The sequence below is a fragment of the Pipistrellus kuhlii genome, unplaced genomic scaffold (genome assembly GCF_014108245.1).
Source record: "Pipistrellus kuhlii isolate mPipKuh1 unplaced genomic scaffold, mPipKuh1.p scaffold_m20_p_5, whole genome shotgun sequence".
In the NCBI taxonomy this organism is placed as follows: domain Eukaryota; kingdom Metazoa; phylum Chordata; class Mammalia; order Chiroptera; family Vespertilionidae; genus Pipistrellus; species Pipistrellus kuhlii.
The window spans coordinates 53,904,663-53,931,910 of record NW_023425551.1 but is presented as its reverse complement, the minus strand read 5'-3'; the positions used below and the strand labels follow the sequence as shown (position 1 = coordinate 53,931,910).

The 27,248-nt window shown below is 37.3% G+C and overlaps 1 protein-coding gene across 1 annotated transcript in view; it reads left to right on the top strand.

Moving 5' to 3' along the window:
- CD109 (CD109 molecule) overlaps positions 1-27,248 on the top strand; it is a 106,158-nt gene that overhangs the window by 42,510 nt on the left and 36,400 nt on the right. Inside the window, exons 6-17 of the mRNA XM_036414099.2 lie at positions 3,148-3,187; positions 5,442-5,526; positions 12,331-12,427; positions 12,703-12,844; positions 13,939-14,048; positions 18,923-19,147; positions 19,792-19,893; positions 19,981-20,043; positions 21,748-21,924; positions 22,401-22,553; positions 25,026-25,100; positions 25,597-25,657. Coding sequence (XP_036269992.1) covers positions 3,148-3,187; positions 5,442-5,526; positions 12,331-12,427; positions 12,703-12,844; positions 13,939-14,048; positions 18,923-19,147; positions 19,792-19,893; positions 19,981-20,043; positions 21,748-21,924; positions 22,401-22,553; positions 25,026-25,100; positions 25,597-25,657 — 1,330 coding nt within the window. The remainder of the gene's footprint in view (positions 1-3,147; positions 3,188-5,441; positions 5,527-12,330; positions 12,428-12,702; positions 12,845-13,938; positions 14,049-18,922; positions 19,148-19,791; positions 19,894-19,980; positions 20,044-21,747; positions 21,925-22,400; positions 22,554-25,025; positions 25,101-25,596; positions 25,658-27,248) is intronic.

The following is a 27,248-nucleotide window of genomic DNA, read 5'->3' as shown; positions in this document are numbered from 1 at the left end:
CCAAACTGGTTTCGCCCCCCCCCTTTTTTTTGTAAATAAACTTTTATTGGAATACAGACAGTCTCATTTGTGTACCCATTGTCTCTGGGTTTTGCACTCCAATGGCAGAGAACAGTAGTAGCAACAGCAACCATATAGCTTATGTGGGGAGGAAGAACTTCCTTCTACACTTCTAAGTTCTTCCAGTTGGTCTAATAACCAAATTGATATGAGGAAGATTAACAAGAAAAAATAATAAAACTGAATTACATATGTACCTATGGGAACCCCACACACGTAAGAGTTCCAGACACAGAAAGTTAAAATGAGGTGTCTGTGACCTCTGAGCTAAGAGGTAAAGCATTTTGGAGCAACAGAGGGGAGGAAGGTCATTTGCTGGATGCTAAGAAGAGCCAATGTTCAGTAACTAGAAGTTTACCCTGCCCTATGGATAGATCATAGAAATTTATTTCATGTAATAACTCTTATTATGGGCAAGGCCCCAAATTTAAATTCTTTAAGGGAGAGGTAAAAGTTTCTCACGAGCCGAAACCGGTTTGGCTCAGTGGATAGAGCATCAGCCTGTGGACTGAGGGGTCCTGGGTTTGATTCCGGTCAAGGGCATGTACCTTGGTTGCGGGCACATTCCCAGTAGGGGGTGTACAAGAGGCAGCTGATTGATGACTCTCTCTCATCTATGTTTCTAACTCTCTATCTCTCTCCCTTCCTCTCTGTAAAGAATAAATAAAATATATTAAAAAAAAAAAGTTTCTCACGAGCTCACAGGGTCTTGGTTGCCTTTAGCTCAAAATAATTCTCATGCCAAAGTGGCACACCTCTGGGAGGGCTGTTCTGAACCCCTTCACTTGCAAAGCCTGAAATATTTACTGTCTGGTCCTTTATAGAAAAAGTTGGCAAATCCCTGTTCTGGACTAATGAAAGTTCTCACTATCAGGGTTTTTGTGGTTATAAATGGCATACATTTATAATTGTTATTAATTTAAATAGTTTAGTACTTTCTACCATTCTTGATTATATGTTTTGTAAAAATATTTTATAAAAGTAACTAAACTCACCGAAACCTGTTTTGCTCAGTGGATAGAGCTTCGGCCTGTGGACTCAAGGATCCCAGGTTCGATTCTGGTCAAGGGCATGTACCTCGGCTGTGGGCACATCCCGAGTAGGGGGTGTGCAGGAGGCAGCTGACCGATGTTTCTCTCTCATCGATGTTTATGACTTTCTATTCCTCTCCCTTCCTCTCTGTAAAAAATTAATAAAATATTTCTTTAAAAAAATAAAAGTAACTAAACTCATGAAAATTGGTATGGCCTGGTTGCCTAATGGACAATATGTTGAAAATTACAAAATCCAGTTCTGCTTCTCAAGCCCCTTGGACAGCCAAATAATTTATTTTTTGAATTGCATTTCACCACTTATAAACAGCCTGGGAAAACCTTGCCTGGGACAAAGCACACTGTCAGCACTCAGTTACAAAATGATTTTTTTTGGATTTATTGGAACAATTAAAAATGACATTGAAAAGAAGCATGTTCCTTCTGCCTTTTCTTCAGTTTTCCATGTGGTTGGCTTCTCTCACTCCTTGGCATCCTTATTCCTTCCAAATGCAGGGCAGAGAGTTGAGGTTATTCTGTGGGTCATTTGACAGATGGCCGTGCCTCTTCAGGGTAGTCTGACTCTGCTCATGATAAGGTTATTTTAATTTCTTGCAGGGAATACTGCACACGGGGATACTGTATACTAACTGAGGCTAATCTGATGAACGCTTTAAGAACCAGTTTGGGGACAGGAACCCAGTTTGTTCATTTATATACACATGCATTCAATCCAACAGACATCGAAGGCATGCTGAATTGGGTGCTGTGCTCTTAATGGCTTCGTATTGTATTATAGGAGATGGACACAGAGCCGATAAAGATAATATATTGTGTTAAGTAAGATGATATTATGGGAGAGAAGGTCCATCTAACAACATGGGAAGAGGCAATCAAGGAAGGGTGCCCAGTGGAGGCTAAATCCAGATAGAGAAGTCCAGGACATTCTGTAGGCCGCTCAGGTGGGGATGTCTAGGAGGGAGAGTTGAGTGAGAATCTTTGGCTTGAGGACTGGGCAAGCCATGGCTATGTAGGGACATATAGAGATGGCAGTTAAAACCTTAACAGTTGATGAGCTCATTAAGGAGCTGGAGAGTGGGAAGAACATTGGGCTTAGGATGGGAAGGGCCAGCATTTCAGGATCAGAAAGAGAGAACCATTAAGAAAACAAGGAAGAAGTCTTGAACATGTTTTTAGACTGAATGTTTATAGACAACTATTTTGTTAGCATATGTTACATTTGTTTTATACTTTGAAATGAACTATATCCTTCTTTTAGGATTAAAAAACTTGTACAGTTGTTTTAGATGAACCAAGGATGATGTTTGAAAAAGCTAATTTTTTTTTATAGCTGCACCTGTGTATTTTATTTGATAAACTTAGGGAATCAGAATTATAATACTGATTTTATTCATGAAATTACTTAACTATTTTGAAGTAGTTCTATTTAATGTGTTATATGATTTAGAATGGACAGACAGAAATAGGAGGAGTTAGAAAAAAGGCCACATTTTTTCTTTTGTAGAAAAGAAAATAATTAACAATATCTATTAAAATAAGGTAGAATGTATTGATGTAAGGGATACACTAGAAAATAATCCCAGTAATTGGGAAAGTAGAAGATGTTGGTCCATGATGATTTTGTATCCTTGATTATTTATAAGTACTTGAATTATGTATAACTTACTTTTCTCCATTTTTTGATAGTGATTTCCAAAGCCAATTTGAAGTCCTTTCCTGTTAGTTTGGCATATTGTCCTTGCCTCATTTCACAAATGAGGGAAGTCAGATGAAGAAGTTTGTTTAAATGATCTACAGTGAATTATAGAGTCACGTCATTTTTTTATGTTAGTGAATTGGCAAGAAAAACTCATAAAATCTCACAGACTTCATATGTAGATGACTAAAAATAAACTTCTGCAAATGAAAATAAACTGTTTTCTTCATTAAATAATTATAAATGCATTAAATTCTCCCAAAATCTTTTTACGAGGTAAGCAAGCAAAATAATCAAATAAGAACTCATATATTTTCTTTTTTTTCTTCCTCCCAATAGAAGCAGTCATATCATCTGTTATTCCAAGTTGCAGAATATGGTAAGAGTTTTTCAATTTATTTGGAAGGAAAACACATTTATTACTTTCCACAGAAATAAGGGAAATTTCCAAAAAATGTGTAATTTAAATTAAAAATCCCAGGGGAGGTAAAATCCTGATGTTTCTTGTAGATCTAATCATTTTTTCCTTTGTAAAAGTGAAAGGTATTAAAGGTCATAATGAAAAATAAAGGAGGAAAAAGATCACCTATAGTTCCATTATGCTAGACTATTTCTTTTATGCACAATTATTTTTTTCTACTTTGTCTTGATCATAATATACATATTTAAAAATTTGTGAATGTTGCACTTAGACACACATAGATAAAAATAGTGTGAGCCAAGCATTTTGTTGGTGGAGGAAGAGAAAGGAGAGACGAGAGTGAACACATAGGATCTAGTATTATTTTTAATTTTAATAGCTTTTTTGAGATTATACACAAACTTTTTTATATGATTTGTGTCACTTTTTTGAGATTGTGTTTCATTCAGCTTTAGAAATTCTGGAGATAGTTTGCTTATACTTTTGTGGTTCAGCCTTATTGTAGCTCATGCCACATAAGTCTCATGATCAACTAGAACTGGGAATAGCAAATAATTTTTATAAAGGGCCAGATAGTAATATTTTAGGCTCTATGGGCCATATGTCTCTGTTCTAACCACTCAACTCTGCCACAAAAACTATGTAAGGCGGATGTGACTATGATCCAATAATATTTTGTTTGTGGACATAGAAATATGAATTTTAGTAATTTTTACATCATGAAATATTCTGCTTTTGATTTTTCCACAAACAGTTAAAAATGTAAGAAACATTCTTATTTTCTGCTGGTCATTATTTACTGACCCCTGACCTGGAATTCTGTTGTCCAATTTGGGGGTCACTCACCAGGTGTGGCTGTTGAACACTTGAAATGTGACCTGTCCAAATGGAGATGTGCTCCAGGTGTGTAAAACACAAGATTTTTGAAGACAGTACACAAAGAAAAAAGAAAAATAATTCATGAATAATACATTTTTATACTGATTATATTTTGAATATGTGGGGTTAAAAAATTGCAAAAATTAATTTCACTTTTTTTTCCTTTTTAAATGTGGCTACTAGAAATGTAAAATTACACTGTATGGCTCATATTTTATTTCTTTTTGACAGCCTTGATCTAGAAGAATGAGTCTGGGTGGCCAGGGTTTTTATAGGCTATTTTCACTTCACATATATAGAGGTGGTGCTGGGTTGTGGTATGTTGCTAAGTGGGGTCTAGTGGAGGTGGGGAATTAATTGCCTATGATATTTGAAGAGGAGATATTTGAATTTCCTTGTTCTAAGGAAACTACCTCTGAGTGTCCCCTAACTTCTTTGTTGGTGGAGAGCCTTGGAGGAAGGTCACAGGTGACAATATGGCTTTTTGACTCTCCAATCCTAGATTGGTCTTGAGTCCAGGAGTGTGTTGGCACACCAAGGATCTTTTTATGAGATTAATCTACTTCTTTGGTCAGTGAAGTTAGAGAAAAAAAATATTTCTGTAAACTGAAAGAAAACAAAAATTGTATATTCTGGGGGATTTCTTTATATCAGATAGTATTAATAGTGGTAAAACATATTATATCTTAATTATATAAAGCTGACTAAAGTAGAGGTTTCTAATTTTGGAATTACCTATCAGTACCTGTGACAAGAAAAAAAAATTTTGTAGCCATATCTTACCTTTTAACTAGAAATTCTACTACACAACTTTGTCTTTGGTTACATTAGACTGTCACCAGATTTGCCTTTGTCTCAAAAGACAAGGCATCTATGACTGCATATGTGGAATCATCCAGAAGAAGGAGAGACTTGGGGCCCCAGGATGTGCTTTTAGTAGCCAAATTGCTAAAAGATATGAGGAAAGGGGCTGCTCTAGAAGCAGCTGTTTACCAAACAATATGGAAGTGTTTTATAGGCACACTAATGGGTGACAGCTGGTCTTATAGCACTCAGATGCATTCCCATTTAGTGTTTTAAATACAGTTTAGGTTCCACCAGCGGAAGTTTCCACTGGCCCCCACTGTCACTGTCTAGTCACTAGCTTCATTGGATTTCTGACTTTGGGTAAAGTGCTTTTCATCTAAGCCTTAATGTGCATTCATTTGGATCATAATCTAATTTCAAATAGTACCAATTATAAACTCCTTTAGAGCAATTGTTTGTGATTTTTGTCAAGCTGTAAATGATAGTAAAATAGATTCTTTAAAATATTTACTCTTTCCTCCCCCAGTATTACCAAAGTGGGAAGTTGCTCTGCAGACACCATTATATTATCGTGTGAATTCTAAGAGTTTAAATGGTGCTGTCACAGCAAAGTGAGTATCCGTTTTCATGACTATAAACTTATAAAACTGTATGACAGAGAACTCATCATATACCACAGAATAGTAGCACAATGTTCTACTTATTAAGATACCTCAATGGGCCCTAGCCAGTTTTGCTCAGTGGATAGAGCATTAGCTGGGCGACTAAAGGGTTCCAGGTTCGATTCTGGTTCCAGGTTGCAGGCTTGATCCCCAGTGGAAGGCATGCAATAGGCAGCCAATCAATGATTCTCTGTCATTACTGATGTTTATATATCTCTCTCCCTCTCCTCTTTCCTCTCTGAAATCAATAAAAATATATATTAAAAACAAAAAACAAAAGATATCTCAAAGGGCAGGAGACAAATATCTACAATAAACAATTAAGCATAGAACACGTCTGTACAGATCTTTGCATCTCTCTGTGTCCAAGTTGGTCCTGAAATATTTTCCACACACTAGTGTTTTTCCAAGATTAATCAAGGGATTTACATTATAGATTATGCAAGATTTTTTTTTTTTAAGTACCGTTATTCCTCATTCTTAAGGCATGGATGGAGCCGATTTACCTCTTCTTAAATCCTAATTTTTTTCTCTGTTAAGGATGGAGGTTGACTCTTGGGGGAAGAATTTGGTTGTCTGATTGCAATTAGCATATGAATAAATAATTCACACTCATTATTCATTTCAGCATAGGTACACAGAGACTTCTGTGATTTTGATTTATTGGATTGAACAGCAAAGCATTTGGCTTTGCTGAGACAAGAAGCATCCTCAAAGTTCCAGACTAGAATTACTCAAACTCAAGACTCAGTATGGTGGTTACCAAAGGAAAAGGGGAGGTAGTGAAGGGTAGAGAAAATTGAGTGGTAATCAACAAAGATTTGACTTTGTATGGTAACCACACAATGATGTATACAGATGATGTATTATAGATTGTATACTTGAAACCTATATAATTTTATTAACTAATGTCATTTCAATACATTTAACAAAAGAAAAAAAAGAGAAAAAAAGAACCTGACATATCCAGACTTAATATTAAAAAAAATATAGGCTCAGTTTAGTGGTTCTCAAAAGTGTAGCCGGGGTTTGCCCTCAAGTAACTCTAGGACTGATCTCTTGTAGCTTTTATTTATTTTTTTTCCATTTTTTAAATTAAGGTGTTATATGTGTACATAATGTAGCTTTTATTTTTGTTTCATCAATATCTGTGCTTTTTTCCTTGAAATTTATTTAGTTTCAGAATTTATTTACAGTAGCTGATAAAAACTGGAGCTCATCTCACTGCTATCTTAGTGCCATGTTCCTCTCTTCGTAAGGGTTTGTGTCACTGGCAAGTGAGGGGCCCTGAGTCTCTTGGCAGAAGCAGTCCACAGGCCAAAACTTTCTAAGGAGATTCTATCTGGCCCAAATCACCTGAAGTTTATGCAACACAATGGCAAAAACATGTCTCCGATTTATACACCAAGTTGGTTTTCTGCCCATGTTCAACTAAGAAGTGGCTTCCAAAGCGAACTTGGGTATTGTGGATGGATTTTATGGCTTAGAAAACATATTAGTGCTTGCATTTTACATCATTATTATCTTGCCCTTGATCTTGGCTGAAGGTTAAGCCTCTGTCTGGGTTTAATTTGAGTTCTTTGACTAATGCTTATAAAACCTAGTAAGTGCAAATTCACACAGCCCATCAGTGTTTGCATAGGTTAAGTTGAGGGTGAGTATATGTAATCTTTGCTTTTGCTTTTCAGTGTTTTGCCAGGGATTTAATACAATTAGTTAAAACAGTGGCTCTTAACTTTGGTAACTTCAGAAAATTTTATATACAATTTTAGGGGATGTAGACTCCTGAAGCCACACCCTCCTTTCTCCTAGCCCAGTAAGAAACCTTGTCATTTCATCCTGATTCTCATTTATTGAGCCTCTTTGAAATACGAATGGCTGAGAGTGACATAGTAATTGTGATGGTTCTCTGGCATTCCTTTAATATTCACCACATTGTATTTTCATCATTTTCCTTACTGTGTCTAGCAGTCAAGGTTCTATCATAGACGTAGAATGAGTAGGGGAAACATAGTAAGATTTGTTGCAAGGAATTAGCTTACGTATGTGAATGTGAGGGCTGGCTAGGCACATTCAAAATCTGTAGAGGAGGCTGTCAGGAGGGATAGGCTGGAAATCTCAGGCATAGGCTAAAGTTGTCCACAGGAAGAATTTCTTCCTCTTTAGGGAAGTCTAAGGTCTGCTTGTAAGGCCTTCCAACTGATTGAGTCAGGTACATCAGATGATCTAGGATAATCTCCTTAAAGCCAGCCGGTTATGGAATTTAATCACAAGTATAAAATAACTTCATCTCAACATGTAGATTAATGTTTGAATGCCACTCGGCATTCTAGACTAGTGAAGTTCACACATCAAGACCTTTTCAGTATGTTTGCTTTGTCTGTCGTAGATAGTGAGCCTCTTTTTGCCATTGGAAGGCCTCAGATCTGGCTAGTTCTGATAATAACCCATTCCAAGTCTCCTTTCTTCAAGCTTCAGTTGCCTAGAGATGATGTCTGTGGTTATGGCAAAGGAAGGTAGTTCTGTCCCAGGGCAGTGTGATCTTCTGTGTCCTCATCCGAAGGCCCAGGTCCCTTTTCTCATAGAAATAAACTTCTCCCCTGTTCCAGCTGCCATGAGTTTCAGGCCTACCAATGCAGTTTCAGGAAGGTTTGCTTTCAATCAGACAGGATATAATTTACAACTTTGCAATAGGCTAATGCAACCTTCTGACCAGTAGTGTCTTCTTTAAGTCTATTGAAATTGGCATAGACTCAGTGGTTGAGCATCAACCTATGAACCAGGAGGTCATGGTTCGATTCCCAGTCAGGGCACATGCCTGGATTTAGGGCTCGGTACCCTGTGAGAGGTGTAGGAGGCAGTCAATCAATGATTTTCATCATTGACATTGCCCTCTCTTCCTCTCCCTTCCTCTCCGAAATCAATGAAAATATATTTTTAAAAAATTGGCATAGACCTATTCTATAAATACTGTGTCCTAGAAGAGATTGAAATGATGATGAAGATGATGATCTTGTGTCTGTTATAATGAAAGCAACATCTGTTCTCCCTTCAGAGGAGATTCTTTTCTGTGTCCCTCCATTTAGGCCTTGGATGCTGCCCCCTATCAGAGGCTCCCAATCCCACTTCCTCTTTTACCCGTGTCTTGATTTCTTCTATTTTGTTCTTTAGCAGCATCTTCACTGTGTATTTAAACATATCTATCATTAAAAGAAACAAGCCTTCCCTTGAATCTCTTGTCTCCTTCCCAAAAACCACCCTCTCTTCCCAGCCTACTTAGAGTTGCATTTGTCACTTCTTTACATTCCAGTCATTCTTCAGCCCCTTACAATCTGCTTTTCAATGCCCTGAGTCATGCTATTGAAACTCCTTTTACCTTTTCCCTCTTTGTAGATCTGACATTGTTGTCCTCTCTATTTATTTTGTAGGCCTTTACATAGGCTGTTTCAAGGCTTGGCCACTTCCCCTAACCCTCTATCTTTATACCTGTCATAGCTCTAGTCACACAGTACGGCTGTTTGCTAGTCCACCTCTTTGAAGGTGTTGGGTGTGTTTCTTGCTTATCACGGCATGTGGGTGCCCAGTACAGTGCTGATCATGGAGTAGCTGTCTAATACAATAAATACTATTGAAAGAACAAGTGCATAAACAATGCAGTCCATAAGGTTCCAGTTCCAAGCTCTGTGTAGCACAGCAGAGAGCTTCATACCCAATCAAAAGCCTGCTATTTGGAATGAACCAAAATGAGTTGTATAGGTGATGGGTTTGGTCTTATCACAAAATTAGGGGGTAAAGAGTGGGGTTTGAAATCCAGTTGCTTTTTGGGTGTATTTTGGTGAAAGATGAATTCTGTTATCTTACCACTTGGATAGTTATTATTAGATGATTTAAAAATGTTTCATAATAGTTGTTATATTTGTCTCTATGAGTAAATGATAAACAATTTAGGTTACCTTTTAAAAATGTTTTTATTGATTTTTAGATAGAGAGGAAAGGAGATGGAGAGAGATAGAAACATCAATGAGAGAGACACATCGATCAACTGCCTCCTTCATGTCTCCTACTGGGGAATTAAGTCCAAAAACTGGGCATGTTCCCTGACCATGAATTGAATCCAGAACCTCTTGGTCTATGGGACAACACTTAGTCCACTGAGCCATATTAGCCAGGTTTAGGTTGCTTTTTTGCTAGTAGCCATCTGTCTCATCTAGGCATAGTTAATGTGCAAAACATTTCACATTACCCAAAGAAGGTTAACAATCTCTTTTTAGTTTTGAAATACTATATGTGTATGTATATATATATATATATATATATATATATATATATATATATTATTGATTTTTACAAAGATAGAGAGAAAGGGATAGAGACTCAGAAACATTGATGAGAGAGAAACATCAATCAGCTGCTTCCTACACCCCCACCCCCCCACTTGGGATGTGCCCACAACCAAGGTACATACCCTTGACCCGAATGGAACCTGGGACCCTTCGGTTCCCAGGCCAACGCTCCATCCACTGAGCTAAACTGGCTAGGGCTAGTTTTGAAATTTTTAACTTGAACATTTGCTCAGTATTCCCACCTTATTAAAATAAATAATAGATTCTTTTACACTAACCACAGTGGGTTCCAGAGAATTATGAAGAAAATGACATAGCATACATCTATCAATAGTTACTTTCATAACTCCTGCAGATAGTAGAAATTAAAAAATATTATTTAACCTAAGGTTTATTAAAATGCATTTATTTTTTGAAGAATTTGTTTATTTGTATCCTAGAAATGACATAAAAAAAAGGATGGGGATAAACACAGATTATACTAAAAGTTTCAAATTTTTAGGTATCATTTTGTAAACCTTTTGTGCTATGACTATTTTCCAAAAAAAGAATATATTTGATTTGCTTTTTAAAATGTTGTCAAACTACTACTTTCTGAAAAATTAATGTATGCCAAATGCTTCCAGATTCTATTAGGACAATAACTGCCAGTATCCTTGTTTTACAATTATTATAATTAGCTTGGAGATTGGAAAGTTAAATCTGCTTCACATTTAAATCAAAATAAAAAAATATTCGTGTCTGAGAATACTTTAAATTATGTCTGGATTTTAAAGTTCCCTGTACTACTTATGTGGTATAATTCTTTTAAAATACAATGTTCTCATAATATAGATATGCATTTATTTAAACTTTAATAAAATACAGCAAGATTAGGTTTTGAGAACTCTCTTTTGAATGAATGAAATTGATACTGAAATTGCTAACCAAGGTTTCCACTAACTTTACTGTTATCATTTGAAGACTGATTTATTTTATTCTTAAATTTGAAGTTGCTACATTTTACCATTGACGTTTGAGTTGAGTTGATTTAGACAGTTTCTGTGTTTAACTAATGGATTCAGGAAGCAGGAGCTGCTGTTTGATTTATATAGTGCAGACCAAAATTGACATCCAAGTTTGGCTCAACATTTCACATAGACATGGATGGAACCCAGGAAACACATTTAAAAAAGGTTCTCTGGCAATAAAATGGTTTACTAAAGATTGCCTTTTCTTCACACAAGTGACTTTCTCATCATGAGAGGGGATAAAGTTAATACATAGAATGCAAGCAGCAGAAATGAGGTTTAATTCAAGAAGTTAGTTTTGCATTAAAAAACCCCCACTGTACTCTTATTTTAAAATTTCCTGAAGAAAAAAATCTTTGAGAGCCATGAGACCATTCAGTGCTCTAGCATGTTTGGTCTAATAAGTCCTCCAGATTAATATTGAAGCATGCAGCGATGAACCATGGTGATTGCAGTTTCAACGAACATATTAAAGTCATGGGATGTTGGTGCCCCAGTTCAGTGCTAGTCTTGGAGTAGGTATCTAATAAATACTATTGAAAGATCAAGTGCATAATCAATGGAGTTCATAAAGTTTCAGTTCCAAGCTCTATGTAGCACAGCAGAGAGCTTTATACCCAATCAAAAGCCTGCTATTTGGAATGAACCAAATTGAGTTGTATGGGTGATGAGTTTGGTCTTATCACAGAATTAGGGTAGAGAGTGGGGTTTGAAATCCAATTGTTTTTTTGGTGTACGCGATGTCTCCTAGGCATGCATTTGGTTAATGGGCCAGTCAGTCCAGATTTCTGATTAAGAAAAAGTTTCATAATCTTTTAAAAATCTTTGAGCAGAAAATTGTTACTTCCACTTATGTATTATCTCTAATCATTGAGCTGATTAGAGTCTGGGTAAAGTGTGTTCTGGGAACTGCTGGGCGGTGGTGTAGTTAAAAGTCTTCCTATGTTGGAGACTTAATTTCAAGGATCGCTATTTATTAAGGACACTTCTTAGCTATGCTTAGTTTTGAAAATTTGTAGTAAGAGTATATTTTATTTTATTTTATTTTTTTAAATATATATTTTATTGATTTTTCACAGAGAGGAAGAGAGAGAGATAGAGAGTTAGAAACATCGATGATAGAGAATTATTGATCAGCTGCCTCTTGCACACCCCCTACTGGGGATGTGCCCGCAACCAAGGTACATGCTCTTGACCGGAATTGAACCCGGGACCTTTCAGTCCTCAGGCCGACGCTCTATCCACTGAGCCAAACCGGTCCCGGCGTAAGAGTATATTTTAATATAATTCTTTTAAGTTGGGTTGCCAGTATATGCTATTGAAAGTAATATTTTTACTTGTTAGTTTGATAATATCAAATTGGAAATGTAAAACCCCTCCACCCATTTATTATTTTTCAGGTATACATATGGGAAGCCTGTGAAAGGAAACCTAACACTTACATTTTCACCTTTATCTTTTTGGGGCACGAAGAAAAACATTACAAAAACATTTGAGGTAACTTTTACAGATGTCTTATAACTAGTAATGGGGATAACTATGAGCTTTTTTTTTTCTTCTAGAAATTAGATTTGCACCGAATTAACAAAATAATTGAGTGTAAGAAAAAAGAGCTTTCTGACATAGGATAAGTGAGAATTTACCCCTTTAGAGTGATTAGAGTCAAATCAGAGCCATCACATTGTTTGATGTGATTTAGTTTGAGTTTTATTTCTAAAATATGGATTGCTAAAGTGAACAATAAAACTGAATATATATTTTTAACAAAACAGATAAGTGGATCTGCAAACTTCTCTTTTAATGATGAAGAGATTAAAAAGGTAATGGATTTTTCAGATGGGCTTTCTGAACACAAATCTTTGCCACCCCCTGGGCCGGTATCAATTGTAGCCACGGTGACAGAATCACTTACAGGTTTGTAGACTCTGAAATGAAGGTAATGTTATTTATGCGGTGCTACTCTGTCATCTTTCTTAATTTTTGTTTTGTTTTGTTAATTCTCGATGGAGGATATTTCTCTCATTGATTTTAGAGAGTGGAAAGGAAGGGGGAGGGGGAGAGAGGAGAGAGAGGAGAGAGAGGAAAGAGAGAGGAGAGGAGAGGAGAGGAGAGGAGAGGAGAGGAGAGGAGAGGAGAGGAGAGGAGAGGAGAGGAGAGAGGAGCGGGAGAGGAGGGAGGTCGAGAGGAGGAGAGGAGAGGAGGAGGAGGAGAGGGGCGAGCGAAGGGAGGAGAGAATCAGAGGACCTTGAGAGAGGGGGTCTAGAAGTCTCGAGAGAGCCTAGAGGGGATAGAGGCAGAGAGAGAGCCGAGCTCGAGAGCGAGCGACGAGAAAGAGAGAGAGAGAGAAGTGAGAGAGCTATGCTGGCCATGGCTGCTCTGTCATCTTATAACTAGCATGCTTGTTTGGGAACATCACTGCCTTTCTAAAGATGCTGTTTAATGCTGAAATTGTCACAACTGTTCATTAGTTCAGTGTGCAGAATGTTTTCACCATGAAGGGGAATTTATTTCCTATAAAAGTCTGTACTTCAACCACATGTAATAGATAGTTGTAATTGTTTCCATTTCTGTTCTTTATTTTCAGCGTGAGAACTACATGGAAAGGCATACCTTTTTAGCTGACCATCTTTTCTTTTCTTTTCTTTTTTTTTTCTTAAATCACTTAATATCGTCTGAAATCACAGGTGCTCCCAGAGAGTTTTCTCTTAGTAATTAAATAAAGGTTAATTACTTGGATTTTTCTGTTGCTATTTCAACAGCTTTCACCAATCCCCCAAAAGAGCAAAAACTACTCTGTCAGTGGCCTTAATCTGGAGAGGTGGCAGTAATGGTGCTTAGATGGGACCCACAGAGGACAGAATAGCCACAGAAGCCGATGTGGGAATGAGGTTTCTGTGCCCTGATATCTTAACCCCTTGGAGAATTAGCTCAGATGGGGAAGTTGGGTGGCTAGAAGCTGTTGGTGACCTATAACATTTGCTTTCTAAATGATGCCATTTCCAAAACAGGTATCTCAAGAAATGCAAGCTCCCATGTATTTTTCAAGCAGCATGAGTACAACATTGATTTCTTTGGTTATGCTACTATCTTGAAGCCATCTCTCAACTACACAGCCACTGTAAGTTGGAATATTTTATCAGTGACCTGAAAGCATTAAGTTCAACTTAATGAAACAAAATGCAAAATAATATTTTTTCCAGAGCTTTTCAAGAAAACTTAAGCTCATGAAATATATAGAATTGTTTCCAAATGACCTTTGTCTAATTTTTCTAAAAAGGTAGTTTCCAACAAAGGTAATTTTTCAAAATTTATTTAATAACCAATTTAAGTTAGATTTGGGTTGTTATAATGAAGTCTTTATAAAGTCATTGGGGAAATTAGATGCTGATCAAAGTTATTCAATTTTAATTAGATTTTTATTTATTTTTATTTTATTTTTTTAAAATAAACCTTTATTGCTCAGATTATTATAATTGTTTCTCTTCCCCTCACCCCCATAGCTCCCTTTCACCCAGTTTCTGCCCCACCCTCTGCCCTTACCTCCCCCCCACCATTGTCCTCATCCATAGGTGTACAATTTTAATCCAGTCTCTTCCTGCACCCCCACACCTTTTCCCCCCTGTTAGTTATCAATCCACTCCCTTTCTTTGCCCCTGATTCTATTATATTCAGTTTATTCTGTCCCTCAGATTTTTAATTCACTTGATTTTTAGATTCACTTGTTGATATATATGTATTTGTTGATCATAATTTTTATCTTTCTTCTTCTTCTTCTTCTTCTTCTTCTTCTTCTTCTTCTTCTTCTTCTTCTTCTTTTTCTCCTCCTCCTCCTCCTCCTCCTCCTCCTCCTCCTCCTCTCCTCCTTCTTCCTCCTCCTCCTCCTCCTCCTAATTCTTCTTCCTCTTCTTCTTCTTCTTCTTCTTCTCCTTCTTCTTCTTCTTCTTCTTCTTCTTCTTCTTCTTCTTCTTCTTCTTCTTCCTCCTCCTCCTCCTCTTCCTCCTCCTCCTCCTCCTCCTCCTCCTCCTCCTCCTCCTTCTCCTCTTCTTCAAGAATACCTTTCAGCATTTCATATATTACTGGTTTGGTGGTGATGAACTCCTTTAGCTTTTCTTTATTTGTGAAGCTCTTTATCTGCTCTTCAATTCTGAATAACTTTGCTAAATACAGTAATCTTGGTTGTAGGTTCTCACTATTCATCACTTTGAATATTTCTTGCCACCCCCTTCTGGCCTGCATAGTTTCTGTTGAGAAATCAGCTGATAGTCGTATGGGTGCTCCCTTATAAGTAATCAACTGCTTTTCTCTTTCTGCTTGTAAGATCCTCTTTTTTCTTTTTAATTTTAAAAAAATATATTTTATTGATTTTCACAGAGAGGAAGGAAGAGGGATAGAGAGCCAGAAACATCGATGAGAGAGGAACATCGACCAGTTGCCTCCTGCACACCCCCTGCCAGGGATGTGCCTGCAACCAACATACACGCCCTTGACTGGAATCAAACCTGGGACCTTTCAGTCTTCAGGCTGACGCTCTATCCACTGAGCCAAACTGGTTTTGGCAAGATCCTCTTTTTGTCTTTTGCCCTTGGCATTTTAATTATTATTTGTCTTGATGTGATCCTCTTTGGATTTCTCTTGTTTGGGGTTCTGTGTGCTTCCTGCACTTGTAAGTCTATTTCTTTCACCAGGTAGGGGAAGTTTTCTGACATTATTTCTTCAAATAGGTTTTCAGTATCTTGCACTCTCTCTTCTGGCACTCCCATAATTCTGATGTTGGTATGCTTGAAGTTGTCCCAGAGGCTCCTTACACTATCTTCAACTTTCTGGATTCTCTTTTCTTCTTGCTTCTCCAAAGGAGTGTCTTTTGGCTCTTTGTATTCCAAATCTTTGACTTGATTCTTGTGTTCCTCCAGTCTGCTGTTGGATCTCTGTATAATATTTTTTATTTCAGTCAGTTTATGTTTAATTTATAGTTGGGTATCATTAAATTTATCGGCCTTTTCTAGTAGATTCTTGAAAAACCTATAACCATGGTTTTGAACTCTATATCCAGCCTTTTGTTCTCCATCTCTTTTGTTTGAGATCTATTTTATTGTCTTGGCATTTTCACTGCTTCCCAGAGTTGGTAGGATCTCTTTGTGTGTTTGGTGTCCTATATGGCCCAGTGGGTCAGCCTCCCTACTTACCTGAGGTAGATACCCTTGGTGCTCCCCTTTGTGGACTACGTGTACAGCCTTGTTGTAGTTAAGTCTTGATTGTTGTTGGTATCCCTGGGAAGAATTAACCTTCAGGCCAATTGGATGTGAGTATCAGCTGTGTCTACTCTGGGATACCTTCTGTATGAGACAGTCTTAGAGCACATGTGTCAAACACAAGGCCCGTGGGCCAAATCCGTCCCGCCAGGCCTTGCAATGTGGCCCGCACCGCGCTGTCATCACTGCACTCCGCTGCGTTTCCATCACAATGACAGTTTATGACTGTTCAGTAAACCATTCGGCCCGCGATTTAGGCTGGATTTTAGATTTTGGCCCCTTCTCTGATTGAGTTCGACACGCCTAGTCTTAGAGGATCAGACTTGCAAAATTGCAAAAGCCTCTATGCTCAGCTTGGATGGGGTGGAGTCTCAGGGCTGAGCTGACAGCCTTGGCCTCCCGTCAGCCCTACCCATGTGCGCTGGCCTGAGTTTCTGACTGACTTCTGACTTCCTCGGCTCCCCTGAGTTTCCACCTGAACGTCCAGATTCCCTGTGCAAGAGCATGAGTGCCCCAGGGGCTCACCTGGAATTGAGTTGAGTCTCTGTAGTCTGGAGCTTCTGACTCCTTCCGCTATGGAGAGACCACAGTAACCTCCGAGGTCAGACCTCTCTGCGTGCACTCACTTGCACACAACTGTAGACCCTGCCCGCTGTGGCTCCCAGCTCCCCTATTCTCCCAGTCTCTGAGTCTCTGGATGCCTTTCTCTACATTCTGAACTCCACCAGTATGAGCCTGGGTCCATGGGATTTTGGCCGGGGTTGGGTCCAGCATGCAGACTGAAGGATTCCAGTTTTGATTCCTGGTTAGGGCACATGCCTGGGTTACGAGCTCAATCTCCAGTGGGGGGCATGCAGGAAGCAGCCAATTAATGATTATCTCTCATTGTTGATGTTTCTATCTCTCCCTCTCCCTTCTCTGAAATTATATCTATCTATCTATCTATCTATCTATCTATCTATCTATCTATCTATCTCAACAATGAGAGCTCAGGGAGGAAGAGTTGGCTTTGGGATATGGAGGAGGGTCATTAAAGGGATGCTCTGTGGAAGAGAAAACTTTAAGCTGTTTGTTAAAAGATCAAACAAGGATTTTCAATGTTTGGGTGTGGGGTTGGGAGTTGGAGGGCAAGATGAGCTGAGACACAACTTCACTACACAGTTGCAGCAGAGAACTTGTGTCTGGGAATCGTCAAGAAGAAAACAGGAGGCAGAGCTTAAGGAATTGTAGAGGATCCTAAATGGCTCACATATGTGTTTGAACTTCATGCTCCAGGTAGTGAAGAGTCTAGGAGCCTATGAATGTGGGAGAGGTATAGTAGAAGTGCTGGAAGTCAGTTCTAGCATGTCATAATTGCAAGAGTTTCATCAAAAGGTTGATGGAATTTGGGGACTCAACAAGGGCTGAGTCACATATGTAATCACCTGTTGGAATGGCTAAAGGCATTTCTCCCAAATCTGAATAGGATGATTGTTTGCTGCCAGACAGCTCAGGGCATCTTAATCTACATATTGTTGCCTCCTACTGGCCAAACACCTAAACAGCTATAGGCTATTCCCCAATCTGACAATGCTTCTGTACAGAAACCCTACCCTTTGAAGTGTATTATCTCTACCTTGCCTTAGGACAAATTGTGTTAATAAAAAGCAAGGGTCCTGAGACAAGGAGAACCTGGTTTCTTCAGCCAGGCTCCTCTGACCCCTCCCCCCCCCCCAACCCAATGCCTTTTAAAATTATCTTTTATCTCTGGACTCTTACTTAATCTATGCACAGCCTTTCTCCAGATTGCTGAACCCTTCTTAATGCTGGAACAAGAACCCTGGCATGGAAGCAGTGTTCCAGGGAGACTGATCAAGGGCCTGTACAGGAGGATGGCAGCCTTTGGTGGTGGATATGGTGGTGGTGGATATGGGAGTGGAGAGGAGAAAGAGAGAAGTACAGTACAAGACTTGGTATATATTAGATTTGGGAGGTGGGGGAAGGGAAGGAAAATTCAGAAACAAGTCTGGCAGAATTGTGGTGTTAGTAAAAAGAGGACTGGTGAGATGGTTACTCAGTTTTAAATGTGTTGAATTTGAGATGACAGGGATATACAAGTAGAAATATTCTGCAGGGTATTAGAGGTGTTGAACATGAGCTCTAGAGTGAGGTGTGGATGGCAGTAGGAAGACAGAATAACAGATCATTGATAATTTGGTCTTGACAAATCTCCATATTTAGTGGGAAGTAAAAGACACCAAGAAGGGCACTGAGAGGATGGAGGAAGAGGGGTATGAAGTGAAGGAGATAGTGTGGAGACGCTGAAGGTAAGAGAAGCTATAATATTAAGAAGGGAGTCATCAGTGGTCATCGGAGGGAGAGACCACTTAATCTGGAAGTTAGGGTGCCACTAATAATTTTGAGAGTTAAACTTATAGGAATAGTATTGATGGAAACTGGGTTCAACTGAACTTAAATCCTTGACTTCTTTCTCTCTCTTTTTAAAATACATTTTTATTGATTTCAGAGAGGAAGAGAGAGGGAGAGAGAGATAGAAACATCAATGATGAGAGAGAATCATTGACCAGCTGCCTCCTGCATGCCCCCTATCGGGGACCGAGCCAGTAACCTGGGCATGTACCCTGACCAGGAATAGAACCATTACCTGGTTCAGAGGTTGATGCTCAACCACTGAGCCATGCCAGCCAGGCTTCTTGACTTCTCTTGTAACCTGTTTTTTAAATTGTTTTGTTTTGATTATTAGGTGAAGGTAACACGTTTTGATGACAAGCAACTGAGTCTTGAAGAAAGAATGAATAATGTAACGATAATGGTGACACAGAGAAACTCTACAGAGCACGGGAGGACATGGGAAAGTAGAAATCAGGAAATAGAAGTTTCCCAGATCCTAAACTATTCCATCCCGGAGAATGGAATCTTTAAGATTGAATTCCCAATCCTGGCCAGTTCCACTAAGCTACAATTAAAGGTACCATCTGTTTTCCATCATTATGTTACCGCTGTAACATCATTAAAATTGTAATCAATCTGCTGGAGGTCAAAGTGCACAGGAAGTGGGTATGTTACTATTTCTAAAAATGGGAGAAAGTGTAAAAATAATTTAATGACAGTGAATCAAGGTTACACTGAATGCTTCCTCATTCATTCATGTTGAAAAGCACAGTAAAATATAGCAAGTTGAATCCCCAAACTCCCAGTCTAGGTTGATTCTCAATCACTTGAAATTATGTTTTGGCAGGAGCCAAATATGATTTCTTGCTTGTAAATGAGCTCTGTCTTGTGGAGAGAAGGAAAGAAATCCTTTTTCATATCATTTTCCCTTCTCACAGTGTTTTCCAATAATGTATCTTTGTTTCTGAAATAAGTTAGGACTATGTTTTTATTTATCTTAGATCATGATGATGAAGATACTCTTCTGTGTTTTACAGCTATCACTTTGTTTATAGTATAAGCTATGAAATGATAAATATCTAGTGTCTGGGGAATGTATTTTTCCTGCATGAAAAAAAAGTAAAAGTACATTTACTTTTCAGTAATTGTTCACCAGGGTGCATTTTTTCTCAAGGTTTTGCTAAAAATAAAAATTTATAGCTTCCTTTTCTTTTGTTGTAGGCCGTTTTTTTAAATAGTGAGAATTACCTGTTGGTTAACGGTGTATTTAAGTCTCCTAGTAAAACATACATCCAGCTAAAAACAAGAGATGAAAATATAAAGGTAATGCTTACAATCACTTGATAAGTACAATATAATTATACTCATGACATTAATATGTACATATTAATTGAGATGTTTTTTTTCTAGGTGGGATTACCTTTTGAGTTGGTGGTTAGAGGCAACAAGCAATTGAAGGAGTTCAGCTACATGGTAATCTGTTATAGAATCTAAATTTGTGATCTATTATGGAATCATCTTAAATCGTGTCTACCTTATGTCTAGACTAAACATACTAATTAAAAATATATTTTTATTGATTTCAGAGAGGAAGGGAGAAGGGGAGCAAGAGATAGAAACATCAATGTTGAGAAAGAATCATTGATCAGCTGCCGCCTGCACGCCCCACAACTCAGGCATGCGTCCTGACTGGGAATCAAACTCTGACCTTCTAGTTCATAGGTTGATGCTCAACCACTGATCTACAATGGCCAGGCTAAACTTACTTATTTTTAAAATTCAGCCTCACACTTTTTAGCCTGTCCTTTTTATACTGTAATCACAATATCTCGTCTTCTTTCCTTGCCTATATTTGCATTTCCAATTTAAAATGGGTAATGAAATGTTGCATTACATTTTAAATTTAACTTTTAAAATTTAAATTTCCCTATTAGATATGTCCCTCATCTTCATTGTAGAAAATTATAAAATATAAGAAAAACAAAAAAGAAAGTAAAATTGTTATCCTCAGCCTTGTAGTTTTGCTAATCCAGGTCTCCCAAAGATGCTCTGTATTCCTTCCATTCAAAAATAGACTTTTTAAAATTAAAAATATTATTTATTTATTTTAAATTATAGTTGGCATATACTATTATATTTGTTTCAAGTGTACAAAGAGTGATTAGACATTTATATGCCTTATGAAGTGATCACCCTGACAAACCTAGCACTCATCTAACACCATGCATAGTTATTACAATATTATTGACTATATTTTCTATGTTGTACTTTATATCCCCATGACTATTTTCATACCTGGCAGTTTGTACTTCTTATGCTCTTTCATCTTTTTGCCCATCCCCCATCCTCCTTCTATCTGGCAGTCATCAGTTTGTTCTCTGTATCTATGAGTTTGTTTCTTTTTATTTTGTTTATTTGTTTTGCTCTTTAGATTCCACATATACATGAAATCATGTGGTATGTTTCTTTGTCTGACTTATTTCAGTTAGCATAATGCCCTCTAAGACCATTCATGTTGTCGTAGATGGCAAGATTTCTTTTTTTTTGTGGCTAATATCCAGTATATATACACTACATCCTCTTTATCCATTGTTACCAGTGAGCACGTAGGTTGCTTCCAGATCTTGGCTATTGTAAATAATGCAAAAAATAGACTCTTGGTGAAACTGCTACTGTTGGCTCAGCCAGTGTTGCTTTGTCTATTCTTTTTCTATTTTCCAACCTACATATACTCTCTGTGTTGGTCAGGGTGGCTTTCTGACATTCAAATAGACTTTGAAGTTGGTTTAAGTAAAAAATTTGTGTGTAGCAGAAATTAGTTTGGCTCAGTGGATAGAGCATCGGCCTGCGGACTGAAAGGTCTCAGGTTCCATTCTGGTCAAGGGCAGGTACCTTGGTTGCGGGCACATCCCCAGTAGGGGGTGTGCAAGAGGCAGCTGATAGATGATTCTCTCTCATTGATGTTTCTAGCTCTCTATCCCTCTCTCTTCCTCTCTGTAAAAAAAAAAAAAAATCTATAAAATATATATTAAAAAAAAAAAACACACCTCACCCATACCAAAATTTAAAATAAATAAATAAATTTGTGTGTGTAGTTAAAATCATGATACATGTAGCTGCAGTTGAAATTATCACTAGCTTTAGCATAAAATGAAACTCAACTACTATGTATTTCAGGTAATAGCCAAGGGACAGTTGATGGCTGTGGGCAAGCAAAATTCAACAACCTTCTCTTTAATACCAGAAAATTCTTGGGCTCCAAAAGCCTGTATCATTGTGTATTATATTGAAGATGATGGGGAAATTATAAATGATGTTCTAAAAATTCCTATTCAACTTGATTTAAAAAATAAGGTAAGGTTTCAGGTAATGATATTTATAAGAAAACTTGATATTTGTGAAGTCTGAGAAATGCAATATTTCTTTAGAAAAGTAGCATTAAACAAAACTGATGAGAAACTTATATTCATTTCTAGAACTGTGCTTAAATCTCTTCACATTTAGTTACTACATATGTAATACTGCTGTTTTCTCTCTAGCATTGGGTGGGAGCTGAGTTGTGAGGGATGGTGAAGGGGAAGAGGAAAGGTAGAGAAGTGAAGGGTAATTTAGATTTCTGGCTTTGTGAGAAGTTCCATCACTTGCAAACACTGTGGGAATAAAGTTTTCTTTTTAAAATTCCTTTTCCTTGAGAAGGCATATGTATGATTTCAGAATGATCTCTGAGTCATGGCAACTGTAAAATTTTTGCTAGATTTTGAAGCATACCTCTATTATTGGTAAGTGATGCTTTAACCAGTGAAATCAATCCAGTTTTCTCCCTTTCTTAGATAAACCTATTTTGGAGTAAACCTGTTGCTACGCCATCTGAGAAAGTCTCTCTGAGGATCTCTGTGACAGAGCCCCAGTCGATAATGGGGATTTTAGCTGTTGACAAAAGTGTGTACCTGATGAAGGCCTCAAATGATATTATAATGGAAAATGTGAGTTTAGCTGTGTCTTATTACAAGAATACACGTGAAAGAGAAACTATTGCATGACTTCAGATATCTAAAAGAAATTTCATTAGTTCCACTTCAGGTGAAGTTAATAGCCAGGAAAGCTTCCAAATAAATTAGGATCTGCTTTTTAGTCCTTACGTTAGAAAGAGGCTTATGTGGCGCTGGGTAATGACATCATATAGCAACACCTGGCTTCCTTTCCCTAGTGACAGGCCATTTAACAATAAATGACACTGCGGACTTGGTGTCCACAAAGCAACACTTGGCTTCTCCCAAGTGGGACATAGGCCCCACCACCACTTCAGAACAATACCCCTCCAAATTGCAGCCTAAGCTGCTGAGACCCCATGGTGCAAAATGTGCCCCACAGCCCAGCCCATCCTGAACCAGTGGTTATGGGCACCGGGTAAATAACATCACATAAAAACACCCAGCTTCCTCTCCCTAGCGACCAGCCTTCTTGGAGTTTCTTCAGCCCAGGAACACGACTTGCTTTATAGCCAGGTGGAAACATTTTACACTGTAACAAAATGTGAAGTGTTTTCCCCTGCCTCATCTCATTTGATTCTCACAGAAATCCTAGAGTAGGTAGATAGGAGACTGGGAGGATCCCATTTTCTTTTCATTAGCCAGAAAACAGAGATTTAGACAGTTTAGAAATTTGACGCAACTGAAAAGAAGGAAGAAATAGTGACCTTGAAAATGACTTCAGGTTTTCTCACTACACAGAATGTAGTCAAACACTGTTACAGTTAAATATTTTACCCTTTGTTCTCCCTGTGTTATCTACATAATAATGTGCTTCATCTTGATATTTACTGCTGTGTTGCTGACAATTACCTGGAATAGGAGTTGGGGTGCTTCACTGGGCTGGAAAAAGTTTAGCTAAATCAGAAAGCAAGTCTAATTAAGCAAGTTTATTATATATATATATATATATATATATATATATATATATATGAATATTAAAGGCTAAGTTAACTTGTGCATACGTGATACAATAAAGGTCTCACTGGTGCCAATCGCATGCATGTTTTAATTTTTAATTTTTATTTATTTTAATTTTTATTTTAAAAAAAATATTTGGGAATATCAGGCCCTAACTATCAGGGGGGTTTTTTGTTTTTTAAAAAATATATTTTTTATTGATTTTTTACAGAGAGGAAGGGAGAGAGATAGAGAGCTAGAAACGTCGATGAGAGAGAAACATCGACCAGCTGCCTCTTGCACACCCTCTACCGGGGATGTGCCCGCAACCAAGGTACATGCCCTTGACCGGAATCGAACCTGGGACCTTTCAGTCTGCAGACCGAAGCTCCACCACTGAGCCAAACCGGCTTTGACCGCATGCATGTGTTTTGATCTGTCATTGTCAATCATGAATTTGGTCTGTTATTGAGAAAGGGTGAATAGCCATATTACCGTAAAATATTTTTTTAAATTAATATCCTTTCATTGTGCACAATGACTAGTGTGCACTGGGCCACTAGTCATTCAATATTTGTCCTTTTCAGTCTACCTTATTTCCTGTAACATAATGTCTTCAAGGTTCCTCCATATTGTAGCTTATATCAAAACTGTTTTTTCTGTTTTGTTTTGTTTTGTTTTGTTTTGTTTGTTTTTGTTGAATAATGCTCTGTTGTATGCATATACCACATCTTGTTCATGTATCCTTCTGTTGATGAATGCTTAAGTTGTTTGTACCTTTTGGCTATTGTAACTAATGCTGCAATGAACATTGTCATACAAAGATCTCTTTGAGTCTCTGTTTTCAGTTCTTTTGAGTATATATATATACATAGGAGTGTAATTGCCAGGCCTAGTCTAATTCTGTGTTTAACTATTTTAGAAACTGCCAATTTTACTCACTCTTGCTAGTAATGAATACTGCTCTTAAAAATTAACATCGCTAATGTGATACATGCAAATATCTCTGCAAAACCATTTCATGGGTGTTGTAATTTGTATTGCTTTATCAACAAAGTTGACTATATTTTCTGCTTATTAGTAATTTGTATTTCATCATTTGTGAATTTTCTCTTTGTATTATTTAAAAAAAAAATTTAACTGATATTTTGCAGAACTTAGTTTAACCATTGAATTTAGTTTGCTTATCTCTGCCAAACATATTGGTCATTTTAATGCTGACCTCTGTGTGTTGGTCTTGTCAGCCAGTAGACATTTAAATCCTCTTGGGAAAAACTCAAGTCCATAGTTCTTAGGAACTTTTGATTGGTAAACAGAGTAAAAACAAGTTTAAATAAGAAATGTGATTTTGACTGAATGAATCATGAGCTAGACATTTACATATTAATTATTTTTCCATTTGTGTCATTTTCAAATTTGATAAGTATGCTGGCCGTGTCTTATCTAAATTACATATAAGAAATGTTGCACAGCACAGAACAGGTTTGTATGAATCTATCCATTCCATATATTTTATCTTCTCCTTAGGTGGTCCAGGATTTGGAACTTTATAACAGGGGATATTATTTAGGCATGTTCATGAATTCTTTTGCAGTCTTTCAGGTATGTTTAGTTGAAATGATTAATTATATTAATATTTTTACTCTTGCAACCACTTTTAGAATTGATGATTTAAATTTATAAAGTATTAATCCTTTATTAAATGCATTGCTGAAGTACAGAGTGTTATGTAAATGTAAGTTGAAGTGGAAAGAATCATCCTTCCAGTTTTAAAAGCAAATGGAAAAACTCGCTATTATAGAAATTAAAGGAATTGTCATTAAACAAATACTTTTTTCCTTTATATCACTTTCATTGACTTGTTATGCATGTGGGTATGTGTGTGCATCTGTCTGTATATAAGAGAAAGAGGAGAGAGAGGAGGGAGAGAATGAGAATGTATACACAAGTACATATCTAAACACTCAAAAGTGAGCAAGAGTGAAAAAAATGACTTTACCATAAAAAATGAGCAAAAGTGAGGGCGAGTGTGGGAGAGTGCTGTGGCAATTTAGATAGTATTAACCTTTTAAGAGAAAATTTTAATTATTCTTTCTAGGAATGTGGCCTCTGGGTATTGACGGATGCCAGCCTTAGGAAGGATTCCATTGATGGTGTTTGTAAGTAAAACCTGACCAAATGCTTTTCAAATATTTTAAGTCTTTCATCTCAGCTATTTAACATTATTTATATGGAACATGGATATTGTGATATTTATTTTCTGTTCTCGTATCCTAAAATGTTTGGAGTTTAATGTATTTAGGAGTACATCTGAGCATGACATGGAATCTTTAACTGGGCTTCTTTGAAATTAATGCTTTCCATTTGCTCTCTGTCATTCTTTCAGATGATGACATTTTTGGACATATTGGAAAATCCTATGCTTCCAATTTTTATTGCAAACTGTGATGTTATTTTGGAATTAGATAAAAGGAGCAATATGTTTTTGAAACAGTTTTGTTCTCTAGCTTTTTGATCTCCACCTAGAATATTCACCATCTATAATAATAAAAGCATAATATACTAATTAGACCAGATGTCCTTCCAGACATCCTTCTAGACCAAGCCAGGGCTGCAAGGGAAGCCTGGGTTCCTGGTGCCTGCTGGTGGCCAGAGTGAAGCTTGAGTCCCAGAAGTCGAGGGAAGCTGGTGTGGGCAGCCTCGGGGAGGAAGGCCTACTCTTGCACGGATTTTGTGCATCAGGCCTCTAGTAAAGTATACTGACGTGCACACACACACACACACACACACACACACAAGTATGTGTGCACACAGACACACATCATCATCACATCAATCTGAGTTCTTCCTGGTGGAGTCACATCTAGTTCCCTAGATTGGTAAATACAGTTGGTCACTCAGCTAATAATAAGTGTACTTTTAGGAAGAAATTATGAAATATTTTGACTGAGGAAATGCATAAATAAGAATAAATGATTCTAGAAGTTCTGTTTTTTTTCAAGTTACACTCATATCATCTTGAAAGGTCACAGTCTCTATCCCTAAATTCCTATTTCTGTCAGATGTTCTGAGTTTCTCCACACCAAGCTCTTTGGCATTGGGTTGATTCTTGCTACATACCTGAGCTTCTTTCCTGAAACTATTGTAAAAGGGTAATTTTATAGTCTCAAAGATTTTTGGAGTCATTATGACATTAAAGACATATGGTTCATTTAGCTTCCTTCATATAATTACTTATCCTAGACAGCCTTTCAAGCAATCTCGTCTTTTTTTATTCACTCTTTGTCAGTCTCAGCTTTAACACATCTTTGTTCATCTTTTCAATTTTTGATGCCCACTGTAATACTCATCCTATTGTTAGTAATACTTCCTGTATCCTTTACCTTTTTCTGAGAACTCTCTGCTACATTTTTATAGTAACAACAAAAACACCTGATACTCTTACTAGTGATTGTATCCTGAGACACCTTCTCAAATAAACATTTATTTATCTTTCTCTCCTTTGGATCAGGATCAGTAGGTAACATAGGGCATTTTTTTTGGCTATTTTTTCTTAGTTACTTTAAGGCCCACTGTTCAACAATCTTCAGTTAAGAGCTCCTTATTATTTGAAGCTCATAAAGTTTTAATTATAACTCCTTTAATCAAAATTCAGGTCAACAACTTTTCCATTCCCTTTCTCTATCTCAATGCTCTCACAAAAGATTCAAAGTCTTACTCCTGTTGTCATCCTGGGAGATTTGAATGTCC